The sequence below is a fragment of the Metopolophium dirhodum genome, chromosome 6 (assembly GCF_019925205.1).
Source record: "Metopolophium dirhodum isolate CAU chromosome 6, ASM1992520v1, whole genome shotgun sequence".
Lineage (NCBI taxonomy): Eukaryota > Metazoa > Arthropoda > Insecta > Hemiptera > Aphididae > Metopolophium > Metopolophium dirhodum.
The window spans coordinates 14,738,801-14,760,232 of NC_083565.1; the positions used below are offsets into that span (position 1 = coordinate 14,738,801).

The window sequence follows — 21,432 nt, forward strand, 5'->3', positions numbered from 1 at the left end:
ATCCACTTGATTGGTACGCTGAAGCAAAGTCTGTGATCGATAGCGAGATATCCCTGTTGAATCATATTAGTATATCGTCATTGGTAGTTTCTGACGGTGTATGCTTGAATATCGAAACACTTGAAAATCAAAAGTTTTGTGTGCTCTTGAACAAACAAGGATTTCGTGTTGTTGCCAAAGCTTTTGATCAAGATACCAACAACTCGCAATTCAGTTACGAAACTCACTTTGCACTATTGTCTAATATCAGCAAAAGCTATAGTCGACGATTCAATGAATTAGTAGCAGTTAAATTGAATGAAGTTGCTGGGTCATGCAAAGATACAGATAATCAAATAGCAAAATCTTAAGCAAAATGGCTACTAACGATATCAGACCCGCCGTTGAAGAACAGGTTGAATCAACACTTGATAAGGGTGAGTTAAATATTAATGATATTGTGTACCTATTATAATTTATTGTTTTTAAATTTAAAATAGTTAGTTTTAACGTTCAATAAGTGACAATTTTTTTCAGTTATTGAATGATAAGATTGTCATTTTTGTAAGTAGGTTTTTATTTAATACTTTTCCCTTTGATATTTAGGTATATGCAATAATATTTCAATACCATTACCAGTAATTATGTCTTAAGCCATTACCTATTTTACCAATAAATATTTGTAGCTATGCAAAAAAATAATAATACTTATACCTATATAATTTATAAAAATGTTTTCATTATATTAATTGTATTAAATATTAGTTTAAAGAGCTCTAAATCATAACAAGTACCTATAGTAGATTGCTTACAATACCTGTACTCCATTGACCATTAACTAGTATTTCTAAAATTATTTGTATTGAGGTATAAATACTATAAATATGAAATACATATAATATATATTAGTAATTTACTTAAATGAATATATATATGTGTTACGGGAAAAATGCAGAAAATCGGGTATTTTATAAAATGCCCAGCCAATGTATAGAATGCCAAATGTAGGCGGTCAATGTAGAAATTACCACATTTGACCTGGGCATTCTATACAATGACCTTAATCTAGCAGACAATATGAAACATGTAATATTTTGTGTCTTATGAAAGATAACTAGAAAAACAAAATTATTTTATAAATTTAAAATATTTAATTAAATAATTTAATCAAACATTTTTAAAAAAAAAAGAAAGATTTTATATTTTATTAATATTTATTAGAACATGGATTACTACCATGATATTTTGATGTACAAAGGCGTCCTCCAGCTTTGCATTTGCATTTTTTTGTTTTGCATTTTTGTAAACATGAACATCGATCATATCTCTGACCACCCAACTACCTACCCAAGTTTGATAATTTCCTTACCACTTCCCAAAGTAGTACCTAATATTTAATTGTGGTCTTCAACTTGGTCGGAAGACGGCCTTATGATGTTCCAATTTCATACATATTATTATTAACTATCAAAATAATTAATAAATCTATAACAAATTAATTGTTAAAATAAGAATACTTAAATAATAATAGATTGTAGAGATACCTGATAATATATCTCCAACAATATTATGAAAATCACTACGTGTTTTTTCGACATCTTTTTCTGTATGTTTCTGTATTAATGGTCAGAGTAAAACATATTTTGTCAAATGATCTTGATACACTAAAATTAATTAATATTCACCATCTAGTTGTGCCTGCATATCAATCAAATCAATCTGGCAACGAGAATTCATTTCGGACGATATAATAGGTTATACTACTAACCCGTGCTAACCCTTTTTTTAGCTGTACTTCCCTTTTTTTGACACAGTTGACAATTATTTATTACATCATATTCGATTCTCTAGTTACATTTATGAATTTTATATTAATTTCATACTCCATTCTATTCCTATCACTGTGTCCAATTGATAAATGCACTATGTTTATAATGTTCATTATGTACATAATATTTTATTGTATTACCTTTAGTTACAGGAAAAATTAATTTTTCTTCTTCAGATATTTGAATCACATCATATTTTTTTAAGAATATAATCATTTAGTTTACATTTTTCAGTTTGATTTTTTAATTGCTTTATATGTACAGTTATATCATCATATTTTGATTTACTTAAGTATGTATTATTTGAATCTTTTTTCATATATTTTACAAATTAAATTAAAGGAAAAACAAATTAAACTAAAACACTGATCGTATTAGTAAACACACTACACTCTGTTTATAAATTGGCCATTCTATTAATATTCCCATACAATATAGAAAATTCTTGAACAATTTTTACATTGCCCAAAAATTCCGGTCATTCTATACAATGCCTGGGCAATGTATATAATGCCCCGATATATCAACATATATATATATTTTATTTTATTTTTTATTTACTCTTCAAGAAGATAATGGGCCCCACTGAACATGTTTGTATATATATATAATCTATTTGTATGACTTATAATCTCATAAAAATAATTATGACTGAAGTAGGTATTTATTTAATTTTCCTAGACTACCTACATTTGCTAATTATTGTGATATTGGTAGGCATAAACTAAAAGTTATTGCCAATGATATTAAACGACTTTAGTTTAATATATTTATGTTATTATATAGGAAATAAAAAAAATATTTTATCAGATATTAATTATTAATAGTACCTATTGACCTATAATTAAACTTATAGCACTCATGCTTAATCAATGTTATTAGGTTGAAATTGTTTATTTTAATTACCTATTAGAAATTTCAGGGACTGGAACCTTTTGAATTTATTGGTATTGGTTCCGGTACTGGTTCTCCAAAAATAAAATAACTGTTCTGGTTTTTTGATAAAAAAAATAAAGGTATCGACTCCGAATAATTTCGGTACCGGTTCCAGATAATTTTGGTACTGAAAACTTTAAACATTTTAAATACCTATCCAAAATGCGGGTTTAATTAATAGTATGAGAAATATTAGAAAACTCATATTATCATACATAGTTTATACACAAAACAGTAATACCATTAAATTATTAAAAATAAAATTATTTTTTTTTTGAACTTAAAAGAACCTATTTAATTAAAAACTTCTGGTTCGGTTCCGGTACTTTATTTATTAAAATAAAGGTTTTGGTTCTGGTTCTTAATATTTTAAAGGTTCCAGTTCTTTAAGATTTGGTTCCAGTCCCTGTTTCAAATGTCTACTTGTCTCAACTACATGTCTGTACTTACCTATATATTTTGTTAGAACTTAAAAGTATAGACAATAAATTTGTCAAATTAATTGTATACATAGTATTAGCTTTGTTACTTGCTTTATTAGTATTAATTATTTGATGCATTGTTATGATTTATTATTGTTTTTGTTATTACTTATTACTAATAAGCTATTAGGGTACCTCTATGTTTTTTTTTTATATATACTTAACGGACATGGTATGGCATTATGTTCTTAGGGTTGCTTTTTCTAGGATGGGTGACCATCCTAAAATATATGCAACATGGCATGCCTTAATAATCCTATAATTGATACCTAAAGATAATATTTTATGTATATTCCACACAGTTTTATAAAGTAAGACTATAGGTTGTTAGAAATTAATTTAAACATATTCAAAAACAGATTTCGTGCATGTTTTTAGAAAATATTTATGAAGGTAACTGAAATTTCCATTTTCATTTTTAGACATGTTCCATGTAATTATTAGAATATTAATCTGATTTGTAAACTGTTTTTATTAAAGTTCTGGTATATTTTTAATTAGGTATTCAATTTAATATGATTGATTATAATTTATAATTATATTGATTTAATGTACAATATAATAATTAGTATCTAGCTACCTACTGCTCTAATTTAACAACTAATCACAACAATACAATATTTCTTACTTAAATAAAGAGTTTGTGTTACATATTTTTGTTAATTTTAAGATATTGTAAATATTTCAATAGATAATTAATATTTAAACATTTTAGTGAATTCTAGATAATATAATACTATTATCATAGACGTGCGCAGGCCTTTTTTCAGTGCATGCAAAACACTACCCCCAAGCTCCTTGAATATTATTTTAAGCGTTTAATATTCTGGTAAAAAATATGGGTTTTGGCAATTCATTTATCATTTCACTAATCACTTTTTTTTTTCATATTTTAGTGTTTAGTGTATTTCAGTCTTATTAGTTCATTTCTCCATTCAATGACATACTTTTTCACACGGTCGTGCTATAGCCTTTTATTAATCACACATATTTATTCTTCTTTTTTTGTACTTGAAGACAAAATATTCTAATGGTTTTTATTTAATCTTTGCAACATTCAGAAAGGATAAAATGCTGTGTTTAGGCCTGAGGGTATGCAGCTTCATATCCTGCGCACATCTATAAATTAATTTGTTTAAGTATATCATTAATAAAATATTTTTTATTTCTAGTAAATATCTAGTTTATTGTATATCAGTCATATTTAATTTCAAAGTTAACCATTTCACAGAAGAACAGAAATATTGAAAGCACTTGTAATGTTTATATACAGTAGTCACCATTTAATCCAGACCCGGGCATATTATGGACACAATTCTTAGGACCGATTCAAACATTAACCTTACAAACTCATCGCTTAATTGAAATTTCACCTTAATTCTCTTAACCAGGACAAACTCACCGCTGCCCAATTTGCCTTGGCGATTACTGTATTTGTTGATTTTTCATGAGAAAGTTTGACTTAAAATGATGTATTTTGTTTTCAAAAAATATTATTAAATGTTTTGATAACAGTACTAAGTAGTATTTTATATTTTTGTTTTAATTTAAATGATGTACAATGTACCTATATCTAAAACAAATCACTGTAAAAATATTTTATAAAATACTTTAATCATAATTATAAAAGTCTGCAGTAGCGCACACAGGATTCTTTTCCAGAGGGGGTTGTGCATATAATATTTGCTGGATGTAAAATTTAGTTTAAAAAAATTAACAAAGAAAAATAATTGGGGGGGGGGGGGGGGTTGTGACTTCTCACCTACCTGTGTTCACCACTGAAAGTCTGTACATATTTTTTTTTCAAGTCTATTCGACCAAAATTAATAGTTTGAAAAAAAATATTGTATGAAAGAAAATTGTTTTTTAAATGTTTATTATATTATTACGTTGTGAGTCAGAATGCGCGAATTAATGGTACAAAATGGTTTCATGTGTATAGTATTTTCAAAGCTTGGTAGAGGGTAATAATACACTGAATAATGAAAAAGCACAAAACTACCATACATTAACGCTTTTATTGTTAAAAAATATTAATCGTTGTGTTGTATTGTGTACTTGAAAGCTCGTGTTTTACAAAGACAAATTTAGAGCATTATAATATTATATTGTTATACTGATCGTTCAGCGTTGTACACAAATAAACGCTTTTCCTACCCATTCATAATATGTGTAGGTCTTGAGTTCTGAGTATGTGGGTAAGACAGTATTTTTAAAACGTTCATAAAACCTATTATTAACGACAATTTTCCCAATATTTATTTAGTGATTTATTTTTGTTCGTAGAAAAAAATGTAATCTTTATAATTATAATATAGTTGACTTACAAGTTACAGCGTTATGGTGAGCGTCAAACGAAACGGGAAATCAGAATAGGGCAAATAGGTATTCGACAGAGGTATTGTAGAAAAAAATCTTAGTCCTTAATTTCGACTGGGTTCTTATTTTCATGACTGGTTAGTGGTTTTATTGTCTCATGCTCTTAGCTATTATTAATTATTATCAAACGCCCATGACGTATTATTACTGCCATATAATGTAGTGTTATAGAACTATATAATAGTTCAGGAATCAGGTTAACTAAACTGAATGATTGATCATTGATATTTACGATCCTACTTATACACGCAACACGCATCGTCTTATCTGTTTACTATTACACTATAAAATATGACAAGTAATTATTTTCAATTTTATCGAATGTAAAAATGATAACTCAGATAAGTCGTTCTGTGTGTTGACTGGTGAATGACATTTAATCATTTCGACTTCAATGTGCGCTCGTGACCGTCAGTTAACTTTTCTAAGGCATAGTTTTTCATTCACAAATCGTAAAATGTATTTAAAACTGTTACTTCGACTATGATTAATTTCTTTAAATGTCTGATCTTTTTTATAAGATGCCATAAAATTTCGGGTAAGACTTTAATTGTACGAGTAGCTTGATTCTGTACCTACGAATTATATTATATTTATACATTAGTAACATAACACGCCACACATCTTTAGAGACACTTACTGTATAGTAATATCACAGATTATAATATTATTATAAAAGTTTTAATCTGTGCGGTAATATAGTATCCCCGCAGTTTTCGCCTTTCGGCTATATTGCCTAATGCCTATAATAACAATATTGTCAATCGAGATTTCGAGGCAATTGTTTTTGTTGGGACAGTCGCGTGACGATTATTTTTACAACGAGGTATTTATTGATGTTTTGGAATAAAACGTACACTTAAGCCCAAAAAATCGTAATGACATCGAAAAGTTAAACCCGCGAACTGCAATTTGCAGCGCAATCAATTAATAATCACTGACTAAAATTGAAGACGATAACACGAAATTTTTTATTATTGATTTGTTTGCTTTCTACCATTGGAGTTTTAACTTAATATTATTTTATGTATAAAAAAAAAAATACTGTTAAGGGGAGTCGTAGATAATGTGAAACAGTTTTAGATGCCGCTGCCGTCCTCGTTTGAAAACAATTACTGTTATATAATATTTATGTTTAGAAAATGTAAACCATTTTAGCCGTAACCTATATCAAGTGCTATAATATTAGAACCTTAGAAAAATAAAAATAAAAACATGTTTAGAATAGATTATGAAATCATTGTAATTTGTATGACCCATGTCATGTACCCACAACATGTATTTGTTACTTATTAGATATTCATTTTTTTTCAATGGATTTCTTGTAAGGTACTAATTTTATTTTATGACTGTTTTAGATGTTGCAACTGAAAAAGACATCTCAATTGCTGAACAAGATGATCTCCAAGCCAAAGAAAAAGAGAAGAAACTTGGACATAGAAGAGTGGGTGTTGATGGAGAAATCACCTATAAAAAAATTCAAACTGGTCAAATTATGGGCTCCATACAACTGGGAATACAACATGCAGTAGGAGGCCTTGCTTCAAAACCCGAACGCGATTTGCTCATGCAAGATTTTATGACCGTTGAAACGACTGTGTTTCCAAGTGATGGTACTAATCACACTCCAGCTCACCATTATCCAGAGTTTATTTTTAAGACATACGCTCCAATTGCATTCCGCTATTTCAGAGACTTGTTTGGCATTCAGCCTGATGATTATCTTATATCGTTTTGTAACTCGCCACTTCGTGAACTGTCCAATCCGGGTGCTAGTGGATCAATATTTTACCTTACACGGGATGATGAATTCATCATGAAAACTGTACAGCATAAGGAAGGTGAATTTTTACAAAAACTACTGCCTGGATACTATATGAATTTGAATCAGAATCCGAGAACTCTGTTGCCAAAATTTTTCGGTCTTTATTGTTATCAATGCAACTCAAAAAACATTAGATTAGTAGCTATGAACAATTTATTACCTTCTAACATAAAAATGCACCAAAAGTATGATCTGAAAGGCTCGACTTACAAAAGAAAAGCTTCCAAAGACGAAAGACAAAAATCATCGCCTACGTTTAAAGATTTAGACTTTAAAGAACATCATCCTGATGGTATATTTTTGGAGCCAGACACTCACTCAGCTCTTCTCAAAACTATGCAAAGAGATTGTCGAGTATTAGAAAGTTTTAAAATAATGGACTACAGTCTTTTAGTAGGCGTTCATAATGTTGACCTTGCTCAGAGAGAGAAAGAAGAAAGACGAGTGGCACGGTTACGCAAGGCTGTAGAAACCGATGCAGATACTTTATCAGAAACGTCTACTTTAAGTCGAACAGCTGAAGCCAACCGGCAGCGTTTGATGGCTCATTCAACAGCAATGGAAAGTATTCAAGCAGACACTGGAACTTCTTCAGATGAAGATTGTGCTTCACCTAGAGGTGGCATACCTGCTAGAAGTGGTAGTGGTGATAGCTTATTACTATTTGTTGGAATTATTGACATACTACAAAGTTATCGATTAAAGAAGAAACTGGAGCATACGTTCAAAGCCATCATACACGATGGCGACTCTGTTTCTGTACACAGACCTGATTTCTATGCCACTAGATTTTTGGACTTTATGACCAAGTATGTAAAATTAATATTAATTTATTTATTCATCCGTTGATTAACATTTATTATTTATTTTAGATCTGTGTTCAAGAAACTTTTGTGTCCCCTAAAACGTTCACCATCCAAGCGTCGTAGCATGTCGCGTACACGGACGCGTGATCAAACAGATGCGGAAGGTACATTTTCCACATGTTCGACACCACCTCCAGCATTTGAGGATGCTATTCGTCGTGACTTTGTATACGACAAACGTTCCAGCATGACTCGCATACGTCGTCCATCACCAGGATTGCGCATAGATGGCCCTTCTGGCTCGTCGCACGCCGGCGAGAGTAAGTCGTCTACATTGAGTGTGGGATCGGGCAGCACTACATCTGGCATCGGGGGTTCAGCAGGCAGACAATCTGTGGAAGCTACATGGACGGAAGGCACACCTAGCTACACGGAGTCTTCAAGCAGCGCCGACATGGCTTCAGATACCATACAAATGGCAATTCTGGGGGGTGACCTTAAATCATTAGAAATGACACGCTTATAACTTATAGAATGTTACTTATAGTCTAATCGGAACAGATTTTATTGGATTTAAACCTTATAATCATTTATCTAGATTGAATTAAACCTGAATAGTCAGTACCTATACCAAGATTTAATGATATATTACTAGTGTAGGATATCTTTCATTTGGATACACATTTTTTAAAACTAATTAGTAATTATAGTTCATACAACTTTTCTCTCATTGTGAGATGCACTTTGATGATTGCTTATCAGAAGTAGAACAGTATTATTGTATTACTGCTCATTTGGCATATACCATTAGATAGTATTGTGCAGACAAGCATTTATGTGATTAAAAAAACTTGCCAATTTCGAACAAAGATCTGCTAAAATTATATGATCCGATTGGACTGTCAAATCTGACAAACTGTTTTTATTTACTTTTTTTTAATTTGTATAGCTGCTGAGCCCCTTTTGTTGGATCTCTTAATAATAAGGCCAAACCTTAAAATATAATTATAAAAGACAATTAAACGCTTGTGAATAGCATGATATTTAGCACCAGCACAAAATTCTCACTTTTCAAATTTTAAAAATTTAAAAGAAAAAATTGTTTTTCATTTTTACTAGTTATTATTATTGATATGATGACTAAAAAAATTCAATATTCTACATACTAATATTGTTTATTATAGATGGTACCATTTTGGTTGAAAACCGCTTCCAGCGGATGAAACACAATGTGATGGCTCGTGTATTTAGGTTATCGCCAACCGAAAAATAACCTAACTTAGGTTTAAATGATAAATAATTATAAGCAAATGTTATTTATTACTATTATTACTACTATTATTATAATTATTATTATTATTATTATTATTATTATTATTATTATTATTATTATTATTATTATTATTATTATTATAATTATTATTATAACTTGATTACGCCTACCGCCTACGTAATAACATAAGTATACCTAAAAGAATAAACAATTTTCCATTGTGTTCGTATCAACCGCCTAAACGGATTTAGTAATACAGTATTCATAATTTTAAAAAATTTTAGACTCATGTATGATCTTTTGAGAATTAAATGTTTTCAAGAAAAATAAAAACATAAAAAAAATTATCTTTAATTTTTATTTCCAGAATCTGAAAATTGTTTCCTGATGTTTACTAGACACTGTGTGATGAGAACATGTTCAAATCGTGTTTCAGCATCATTGGATGGAAATTCAATGATGATTATGTCATGATGTAATCATTTACTTTTGAGTTGAAATATTTTGCTGTAAGATAATATGGTTAGTTGATTTTATTAATGTTTATATTTTATTTCCAGGACAATAAATCCTGATGCTGATCTCATTTTTTTAAATCTGATTTTATTTATAAATTTGTTATACATCTTTTTTCGTTAGTATTGAAGATTGAACTACATTTGAGAAATTTGTATTTTGTTGGATATAATGATAGAGGTGTCAGTTAAAAAAATATTTTCCTTTTGTTATTGCCTTTTTTTCATTTACATAATACATATTAATACTGTTATTCGTAAATAGTACAAAGTGTAGCAAAATATTTTTTCTTACATGTTTAAGAAGATTTAAGTAATGTAATAATTAATTAATTAGTCCCACAATTTTTGGGATAGAATAAAATTCAAATTTGAGCCACACTCAAATCCAACCCTTGAGGTAAGTACAACATGAAGAAGTAAATATAAACAACACTTTTAGAAAAATTCCTTTAATATTTTGTTTCATGAAAATCAATAAACTTACTATTATAAAAAAGAATATACTCTTACTTAAAAAAATTAGTTAAAATTATCCATTTATTAAATTAATCACTTTTTTTTTTTATAATTTTGAAGTAATCTTACAAATTTATAATTATTATGAGTGAATGTTCTTTTATACTGTTTAAAGAGTAATAAGTATAATTTTTGTTATACATTTTTGTTGTTGTTAAAATTGTGTTGTTACTTATATTAAACTATTTGAATATTTGTAAATTCTAGCATTTTTGTAGTCATTTAAACACAGTATTTTTCACTGGTTGGATTCCATCACTAATTCACCACTATGAAATATCAGCCTTTGTTGAGTGTATGGACTACTTGGTCCTATTGGAATCAGTTGGTGGCATGAATAAATGCAATACAATTGAAAATCCCAGTGTCTTATTTCAAAAAAAAAGTATTAATTTGATAAAAACTACAAAATATGCAATGAAAAATTGGTATAAAGTTTTGCTGGAGTTTTTTTTGTGCAAAGTACAAGTATTTTCAATAAAAAACTTACAGATATGTATACAACAATGGTAATCATGTTTTTAAAATTATATTAACCTAACCTAAAGTCTAAAATGCAGTCTATAGGTTTGAATTATTTTATTTATATGATTGTATCTGTACTCTGTAGATTATTTTTTTGATTCTGAGTTCTTACAAACAGCATAATATAGGTAATTTTTCACTTTCAGTCCGATATTTGGTAACAACTAGCCAATTAGCCTAAAGGTTTTAGTGTTTTACTTCTCAGTTCTTAGTTCTTACCATGGTTATCTAGACAGGTTATAAATAACTTGTTGCTTGTCGACTGTTTGATCGAATGGTGCTAGTACACACCTGATATGAACTATTAACACATACAATGTAGGAAAATAGGTTGTTTCATTGTTAAAAAAGGTACTTGATAAATTTATCTACCTACTGAATATTTACTATTCAGTCTTTAATTTCTAGAAAGCGGAAAAAATAATTCTTATAAATGAACCTTTTTCAAGTATACCCAAATTTGTCAAAGGAAAATATACTACAATTTAAATAATAATAATTTTTTTATTTTTTATTTTATTTAATATCGGTAAAGATTACTAGGCCTCACTGAGTAAAACTCGTTTGGAGGCCTAGGAGTTATCTTATATACAACACATTTACATTTATCCTTTTCTCCTTAAATAGCTACTCAAATACACAGTAAAAAAAGAAAAAAAAACAATAACAGAAAAACAGTAGTATAAGTTTGAACAGCTAATATAAAAAAAAAACAAGTTGTATGTGAAAAAAAAAGCAAACAATGGTAGTGTAAAAAAAACAAATTAATCCTGAAACTTCAATATTGTAGCATCGTATTCATGGTGAAGCCAATGAGTAATGTATTTTTTGAAAATAGAAAGAGACATATTAGCCACTTCTTTGGGCATTATATTATGTATATGTATATAATATAATACCCTAATCACATGTAGTAGTTACTGACTACTGTGCTGGTCAAATGCAATACCTATGTCCAACACAATCCTTTTATCATTTTCACATTTCACGCATTTGAGTATTTGAGTATTGAATAAATTTCAAAGTATTAATTAGTGTTTAAATACATTTATCATTAAAAACTTAGGTATTCAAGTATTTTAATAGGTAAGTACTAAGTTGTAGGTAAGTACCATAATTAAATCATTTGTTGTACAAATTCCTGTACTCGCTTCACCCTTGGTGTAAAAGATGAACAAAAATAAAAGTATTGAGAAGATTAAGCGACGTTAAGATTTACAATTTTTTAAACAAGCAAATATTTTAAATTTATTTGATGTTAAAAGAACGCCACACGGCGTTTGTTGTCTCCTTACAAACGTACAACATGCCAATTTTTACGTTTACAATAATACATTTTACTCAGTAATTTATAAAATTACAGTGATTTTACCTCTTATAAAATTTAAAGGTAAGATAATTATCTAGGGCATCTCAGAGTCTTTTATTGATATTTATATTAAGAAGCAAGTTGTATATATGGGTCGCGTCGGCCGTCGCAGTATTATAAAAAACAATTTTAGCTGACCAAAACTAAGTAATTAGGTACCTACTATTTTTAAAACTTACAATATAATAACTATAAATAAAATATTTCTTCTAGTTTTAGACGGTCAAAATTTAATTTAATTTCTTAAATGTATCTATTGCTATTTTGTAAATTAGTTTTTCCAAGTGGTTCATTTTCAATACCTAGATATAGCGATATATGGGTCATAGACATATTAACACAAAAATAACATGCCTAAGATACGTCTGATATACATTATATAGTTAAGAAAAGGGCTAGGTGTATAAAGATTATCCACTCCAAAGCCAATGTGAGAGGATCTGACCTTCATGTCCCCCCCTTGTATACACCACTGAGTTCTAGTAGATATAGTTCCAAATCTACAAAAGAAAAATTGTATACCTACTTGCTATGTGCAACCGGCAGCTAATATTGTAAGTATATTATGCTACAATGGTATCTACACTACAAAATGGGACGAGGAGAGATTACTTACATTCAAAAGAAAAGTTTTGTGGAAAATTCCCGCCTATGCGAAATTAAATTGAGGAATATGACTATATGAGAGATAAAAAATACTGATTTAGAGAGGTTGTATAACAAAATAAATATCAGAATGCTGAATGTTTCTACAGGTAAAAAAATATTTATGTCTTGACCAGAAACCTAAAAGCAATCAAGCGGAAGTCCTCGCCAGCGGTAGTTATATAGAATGAGGAATGATACCTGCGATATCGTCATATCAACGAGTCAACGGAAATGGTTAACGAACAGGACCGAAATAAATGTCCTTGAGCAACGATTGATTATTTTTTTACAATTTTAATTGAAAAATACAATTATCTACCTAGTACCTACATGAACTTAAAAAGTTAAAACAATACATTATTACAAGGTTAGGTATATTTTATAATCATTAAATAACAAGCATTGTTTCTGTACCTATGTATATAGTATATAAATGTGTATTAGTGTGTGTGTGTGCACAGCCAAGTCTATCGCACTCGGTAAAGCACGATTGAGCATAATATACCTTTTTAGCAACACGATTGAGCATATAATATTTTATGCGACGTTGCCACATTCACGTGGCCAACATTTTGAAATTTATTATTTTCACGTACCTATTACACCAATAATTATTATAATACCAGATGCGAGCCGTTAGCTGAGCCCAGGGGCGTAGGTATAGATTATTAATGGGGGGGGGGGGGGGGGGGGGTTTCGACTTAAATTATTAGTAATAGGCTAACGTGAAAAAAACCAAATGCAAATATAGGCGTATATTAATAAAATACTTTTAATATTATTTTTTTAAATCAAACATTATACAAGTAAATTTAATCGTTTCCTACGTTGTGTTAGCTTGTTCACAATGAGTAAAGGATCGACAGTTACATCTCTATAAATATTTAGAAGAGTAAGTCCAGTTAGTCGCTCTTGACCAATGGTGTTTCGTAATACGTCTTTAACCGCTTTAATGTAGAAAAGGAACGTTCCGCACTAGCAGTAGACACAGGAAGAGTGGCTAAAATTTTGAGAAGATTATAAATGAGAGGAAAAAACTGTTTATCACACTTTTCCAATGTTTTAATTGCATTAAACTCATTCAAGTCATCACTTATTCCTTCCACTTCTTGGTCCATAATTGATACTCACACAACAGATTTTCAAGTTTTTCATTTACCAGGTACATTTTATGGATTTCTGTCAATTTGCTTTTAGCATCATTCTTATTTTTCATAAATTTTGGAATTAAGATCTGTAGGTTTCCCGATCTTTTCGTGATGGTTAGAAAATCTGGCTGCTAGTTCGCTTAGAACATGGTCAAGAAATGGATAGTAAACATTTATTTTATAATATATTTCGGCTGTCTCTGCAGGATTATTGCTTCGTCCTTTTTGTCTGTTTGTGATTCTAGGTGCTGTAAGTGACTCAATACCTAAATATTCTTTAGAATCTGTCACAATTTTTAAAAATTCATCATCATTTCGTATGTCTTCTAATGTTTTTTTTACGATGTCTACATATTTGCACGCTTCGGTCAAATCAATATTTTGAGTTTGAAGAATTTTATTAAGAGTTGACGTGAAACTGAAAACTTTTCGCAAAATGAGCATCGATACTACAAACTGTGAGTTTTCTATTGCTTGTTTTAATTGGTAGGCTTGTGATGCACATTCTCTTCGACTATCTTGTAGAGCTTGCAGTGCTTCTGTTACTACAGAAAACATTTCTGCAAATCGTTCTACTGCCAAATGTTTTTCAGTCCAACGGGTTTCACAAAGAGAAACCAGATTCAAGTGAATAGCTCCAGCTGACTCTGCTGCATCTTTAAGAAGACCATCACGTAACGCGGATTGTCTAAAAAAATTAATTACAGTCTTAATAGTACCAATACAGTTTCGGATCATAGGGATTTCACAAGAGTGTGCCAAAACCAAATTTAAAGTATGGGCTGAGCAATGGATGAACTGAGCTTTTGGGTATTTCTCTGAGATTATTGTGCGCACTCCTCGAAATTGACCACTCATCACAGCAGCGCCATCATATCCTTGGCCAACTAACATCTCCATATCTAATCCAAGAGTCATTATACATTGCATGATGGTGGTGGCCAACGCTGAAGCTGTCACATCTTTTACATGCACAAACTCTAAGAAATCTTCTCTGATAAATACATTATCTGCAGAAGAATCGTCTACGTACCGAATGCACAAAGCTAATTGTTCGTACCTTGATATGTCTTGCGTTTCATCAGCAAGAATGGTAAAAAATCCAGCATATTTTATTCTATTGACAACATTTTCTTGAATAAAATTGCCACATAGATCAATAATTTCGTTCTGTATAGTTGGTGACGTGAACATTGATCGACTGTCGGATGTTTGGGATAAAATATGTTCCTTTAGGAAATGATCACCCGATCTTGCACGAAATCGCAAAATTGCACGAAAGTTGCCATCATTATAGGGGGGTTCTGTTAAACCTATTTTGCCAGTTTCATTTTTACCCCTTAAAGCTATTTGTTGACGACCACATAAGATTACAGTTTCAACAATAGAGATCAATTTTTTCCTATTTTCTTCGGCTTGTTTTTTATTTTCTGAGTTTATAGATGTTATAATATCAGTAGTTTTTCCTGTCATAACTGTTATAAACCCTTGAGCTTTTTCAACTGAAAACATATGATAGTCTGCCTTACTATGACTGTCAAATATTTGTTTAGCTTTTTTCCAATTTATAAATGGGATGGCAACTAAAGACCGTAGTTCTTGTCCACCACGACCACCATGATTACGACCAAATAAAACGCACACTTTGCAAAGAGCACCTTTGGCAACATCTGAAAATACGAGCCAAGAATATTGTTCCATCCAGTGGCGTTGGAAAGAAAGACGTCGTTTATCACTCACAGGAAATTTATATGATAAAGGTGGCATCCACGGGTTTTGAAAAACTTTAAACTTTTTTTCGTTATCTGTCGGTGGATTTCCTAAATAGATTCCTACATAATTTTCAAATAATAGCTCTTGTTCTCCTTCAACGGAAGAAACTTTTTCAGAAGGACTTGAAGCTTCAGGATCAGTTGGGTCAGACACAAAAAGAGATGAGGGTTGATTAATTTGCAGGGTGGTTCTACTTTCGGATTTTTTTTTCTTATCGAAAAAGTTTAAAACCGATGGCTGACTTATTCGCTTCATTTTGTTTCTGTTATAATAAAAATAATTAATTTTTTAATATGTAATCTTATAAAATAATTTGAATTATCGAAATATAGAATATTATAAATTAGAATCTCTAGAGTGAAAATAGTCTGCCCAATGAACAACAAAAACATTATAAAATTCGACGTTCAAAAAAATTACATTTTTATTTGAAACAGTAAACGTATAAAATACGTGTATTGCGAGTAAACTCAAAAAAAAACGTAGAAGTAACAGCCGTAACAATCTAACATAAACCCGATGTACAATAAAATTATAATCTACAGATGATAATAAGGAATAATTTTATATCAATATCATAGAAATACAAAAAAAACCTAAGCAACAATGAATACGTAAACATGGATAGCGTCAAAAACGTGCTGTGTTGACGTCGGTCACCGTGGCAAGATCGCGAACGTCAACTATATGTGTTGACATCGGTGATCGGCAGTGAACGTTTTAATATAAATGACAAAACGAAAAACAATTTGAAATAAATAATTCTGATTGTATTTATATAATATAAATTATAAAAATTAATAAATTACCTGTTTTGGCTGGAAAATAGTCTTTAGTTACACGACAACTACAATGCGCGACAGCTCCAGGATAAATGGCCTGATGTAAAACGGGGATTACGTAATTTCAAACACAGTGATAAGTTCTTATACTATTAATAAACTATTATTAGCAGTATTGCTGGTACGGCCGTATGCGTCGTGGGTAAAAATAAGACCGTCGGGCACGCAATTTTGTAGTTAATATTTTATATATAGCTATTACAATATTGAATATAATATTAGATATCTATTATCTATCTTGATAATCATTATTTTTCGTAACAAACACGTACTTGTAAAATTGTATTACAAAAATATTTTTTCCTGATTATTATTATTATATTATTATATATTAACTGATTGGGATTTTTTAATGGGGGGGGTTTGAACCCCCCAAACCCCTCCCTTACCTACGCCCCTGGCTGAGCCCAGCTTTATCAACAATGTTATCAATTAATAAATTAGTTCCGGAGTAATAAAGTTCCGACGTTTTAAACATTTAAAATTGGGGGAAAATTTAAGATACAATTCCAAAATTATTATAGAAATAATATCAGTGTTCTTGACTTATAAACCATGCAGTATTTTTTTTAATCAGTACCATATTTTGATTTTATTATTTTCATAACTATTATTATTATTATTATCAAACAGATTTATGAAATGTGACTATATTATTGACTATGAAATCATGTTATATTTTGAATTATTATAATTATTTAAATAAATATTTTGTATGATAGAGTTTAAAATGGAAAATGGCAACGTTGCATAGTTTTTTATGCTCAATCGTGTAGGTTTTCTTTTGTATTCCGATTTCCGTTGATACGCCGACAATTTGGCTCAATCGTGTCGCCAAAAAGGTGTTTTATGCTCAATCGTGTCTCAGCCATCATGCGTCTGAAATTTGGTACTTAGGTAGGTAATTCTATACCCGTGAATGTGCATTTCAAAGAGAGGCTCACAGAGATTGAACGGCTCACAAAAAACAAATATTTTTTTGTTTAAATTTAGTTGCCATTGGTTACATAAAATAAAAAAGTTGTTATTATAAACTGTATACAATTTTAGAGCTGTATTTTATATTTGGTCGATAAGCGCCTCCTAAATTACTGAGTTAAAAATATGTGTAGTTTACATTTAACAGAGTTTAAGACAGGGTAAATCCACTTAACAATAAATAATAATAATAATAATAACATTTAATTCACCAATAACAGCAATGAATACATTTTTAAAAGAATATACAAAAGTATTGGTCATTATAGTTTATGGCTGTGATAGTGTGATGTGAGTAGCAGTTCTAATAGCTGTAATATTTCAAAGAAAATATAATAAGAAAATAAAAACATAATTAAAAATGTAATAAGAATTTAGATTAAATTTATATTAATTTTAAATGAAAGATTATAAAAGTCTATAGTATTAATGTACCTAGATATCCATTGTTTAAATAATATATAATTGTTACCAAAGTACCTAATATAAATTAATTTTTAAAGTAATACACTTGGATTATTTAATTTTGTTACTGACAACGCCGTGCAGGATCGTCTATAATTATTAAATATATTATATACTAATTACCAGGTAGCTATACAAAATCAAAGGCCTAAAGCCGATCACCCATATATGCAATCAAAAGTTTTCGATCGATTTTCATAAAATGTTCGTCAATAGCAAAATCTGCAGTGTCACATCATATACTACTTTTTATTGTTTACTTTTTACTTATCAAAACATACATTTTGAATATATTACCTATAACTTAACTCACGAAAAACTACCAATTTTTCATTTATATATATTTATATTTATTTTTGTCATTGGTTAGGTTCAGAAAATAAAAGTAGGTCAGCGCATTTCGGTGGTGGTTGTTTTTCCATCGTCCTTTCGGGCCTCGGACAGGATATTGTAATTTTACTGTATTCGATTTGAATGCAATGATTGCATTTGATAAAAAACGATTCTGAGCGGACGAGGGAATCTTTTTTATTTAATTTTATTCGTTTCTATGGTGATAAACAAAGCGTTTTAAGAACAGCTTAAGAACGATTTATATAAATAGGTAATTTGTATAATTATAATTATAATTTATAATTAGGAAATATCATAAAAATGAAAAAAAATATAAAAGTAAAGAAAAAGCTCATAAGTCGCTCAAATGTTTTGAAAATTTTACCATGTCTAAGTAAGGCTAATATAAGTAAACAACCCAAATTTCAAGTTTTTATGAATATTTTTAACCGACTAACAAAAAAACTACCAAAATTAAAATGTCTATAAATAGCTCAAAAATGGCTAAAATTTTCCAAACTTTAAACTGTAATGAATAAAATCCAAAATAAAACAAAAAATATCTCTTGTCATTTTTCATTTGAAGCAATATTTCTGGTAGAAAACTTCGTCCGTAATTATTTAATATTATAAAATCTTGAAATCGTACGTTTTTTCTCCTTTAACCGCTTTTATTTCGAGTAGTGTTTCGAAAATCGAAAAATGACCTCTTTAAAGTACCAGCTCAAGAACATTACCTTTCAGAAAAGATGCTATACTTGATACTTTTGAGCAAGTTTAGAGGGGTTAAAAAGGGTTTACTAGTGTTCTTGAAAAAGAAAAAGAAATAAACATCATTGTAAAACCATTACATTTCTCAATCCTCGCTCCGCCCAGAATCTAAAATATTTATTATGATTAGATATAATTTTAGATCTATATTTTATACTTGGTCAAAACAACCTAACTAACTGTGTTAAAAATCTGTGTAGCTTATATATTTAACGAAGTTTAAGAAGGGGTAAGTATTCATGGACATATAATTTGTCACGGACTATGCAGGATCAGCTATACTTACTAACTATAGCTACTGTTGCTGCTTGCTAACATATTAAAATGCTTTAAAAGTATTTTCTACTTTTAGTGTTTTATCGAAGTTAATTATTTATGTATAGTATCAGGTACACTATTACGCGTGTTTTGCTCTATATAACGTGGTCGGCGACGATCGTAAGTAGCAGTGGCGTATAAAGGGGGGAGCCCCCCTAGGCCAGGGCCCATAGTGAAATTGTAGGTTCAATTAAAGTTCTTCATGTATATCTACACTGTTTGCAGTTTTTACCGTGATTAATTTAGCTGGTTGATTAAAAACGTTTTTGAGGAATCAACTAGGAAATATTAGATTGTCAGGACTTACTTTGATGACTTTGATGTTAAATTCACAGTAAGATAATATTAATATATTATATATATATACTAAATTGTTAATATTTTAAAAAAAAAAAATAAAAAATAAATTTTACATAATAATTATAAAATTAAATTGTGCAATTTTTATTTGTATTGTATATGTCATAATTATACGCAGCTCCCTAAAATATGATAAGTTATGGCTATATTAGTCGTACTATGCTTGACTAGTGATAAATTGGCCCATAGTGAAAATAATTTGTATATACGCCACTGGTAAGTAGTATAATATTGTATTTGTATGATCACAGTACTAATAAATCGTAATAATATTTATCATTTATACGTTGCTGTTGACGCTTGTTCGAGCTTTGCGAAATGAGGATTCGTTGTTTATTCCTATTAAAATTTCGATAACTACAAATTCATTTCAACGGGCCCCTAAATAATAGCCTGGCCCCTGCACTCCAGGTCTAACAGCCCCCCTCCCCATTTGTGGGGGCCCTGAATATACCTATCATTTAACAATATCGGCTACCGTGGCGTTGTTGTATAAATGTATAATTATTAATTATACTTAACAAGTCCAATATATTATTATATTGTAATAGTCTGCAATATGTATATTATTATATTGTAATAGTCTGCAATATGTATATTATTATAGTAGCACCATATAGTGTTAATTGGAATTGGTTTGTCGATACAATTTATTGAATAACGAATAACAGAAGTCAGGAACTTCATAATATTATAAATTAGCACATCAAACACTGCAGCAGATAACATCGTTGCATATATTTTATATTATATGATTTAAATAAGTGTAATCTTATATTATGATATTATTTCAATCAATTATCTACAGGTTCAGACAAAATTTTTAGAGAAAACTCATTATACACTAATCAATTAATTATAGGTGCCGAGTACTTAAGTATATTCGACATTTTAAAATTTAAAACACTTGAAATAATTTGTAGGCACTATATGCGTACATTGTACTTATAGATACATTGTTTTTGCACTTATAGTCCTCGACCCGCTTCTAGTTTAGGCACTCGATACAGTGTAATAGCAACTTCATACATATTTTACGAAGGAATATAAACAACATTATAATATATAATAAGGTACACACACGACACATATACACACACAATATACACATTACACATATGCACAATCTGACGCTATTAGTGAAACAATAAAAAAATTACACTCGTTCGCAACTTGTTAGTTGTTATCGTAACAAACGTACCTATACATACGTACATACTTATATAAGGAGGTGGGTGCCTATGTATATTAGGTAGGTATATATACAATATACAGTCGATATATCCGTGTCCGCGCATAATATATTTTATTACTGTATACGGCTTTATAGTAGGTACCTATATCCAAACGTGCTTATCG

At 29.7% G+C, this 21,432-nt stretch overlaps 2 protein-coding genes across 5 annotated transcripts; one reads left to right on the forward strand and one right to left on the reverse strand.

Moving 5' to 3' along the window:
• The first annotated feature begins 205 nt into the window (after positions 1-205).
• On the forward strand, positions 206-9,856 carry LOC132946510 (phosphatidylinositol 4-phosphate 5-kinase type-1 alpha-like). 4 transcript variants are annotated; one of them, XR_009664729.1, is made up of 5 exons: positions 206-416; positions 6,964-8,239; positions 8,303-8,556; positions 9,421-9,582; positions 9,619-9,856. XR_009664729.1 is itself a non-coding variant. In XM_061016549.1 (4 exons), the coding sequence occupies exons 1-4, from the start codon at positions 356-358 to the stop codon at positions 9,507-9,509; spliced, it is 1,680 nt and encodes a 559-aa protein (XP_060872532.1). In that variant the 5' UTR covers positions 206-355; the 3' UTR covers positions 9,510-9,856. The 4 variants fall into 4 exon arrangements, 3 of the variants coding, with proteins under 3 accessions (XP_060872532.1, XP_060872530.1, XP_060872531.1); XM_061016549.1 differs by having other exon boundaries at positions 9,421-9,856; XM_061016547.1 differs by having other exon boundaries at positions 8,303-9,856.
• Positions 9,857-14,290: 4,434 nt separating this feature from the next.
• Positions 14,291-16,261, reverse strand: LOC132946758 (52 kDa repressor of the inhibitor of the protein kinase-like). The gene is made up of 2 exons (XM_061016817.1): positions 15,763-16,261; positions 14,291-15,579 (listed from the first exon to the last, which is right to left on the reverse strand). Exons 1-2 carry the CDS (start codon positions 16,259-16,261, stop codon positions 14,291-14,293), a joined length of 1,788 nt encoding a protein of 595 aa, XP_060872800.1.
• Positions 16,262-21,432: the final 5,171 nt, after the last annotated feature.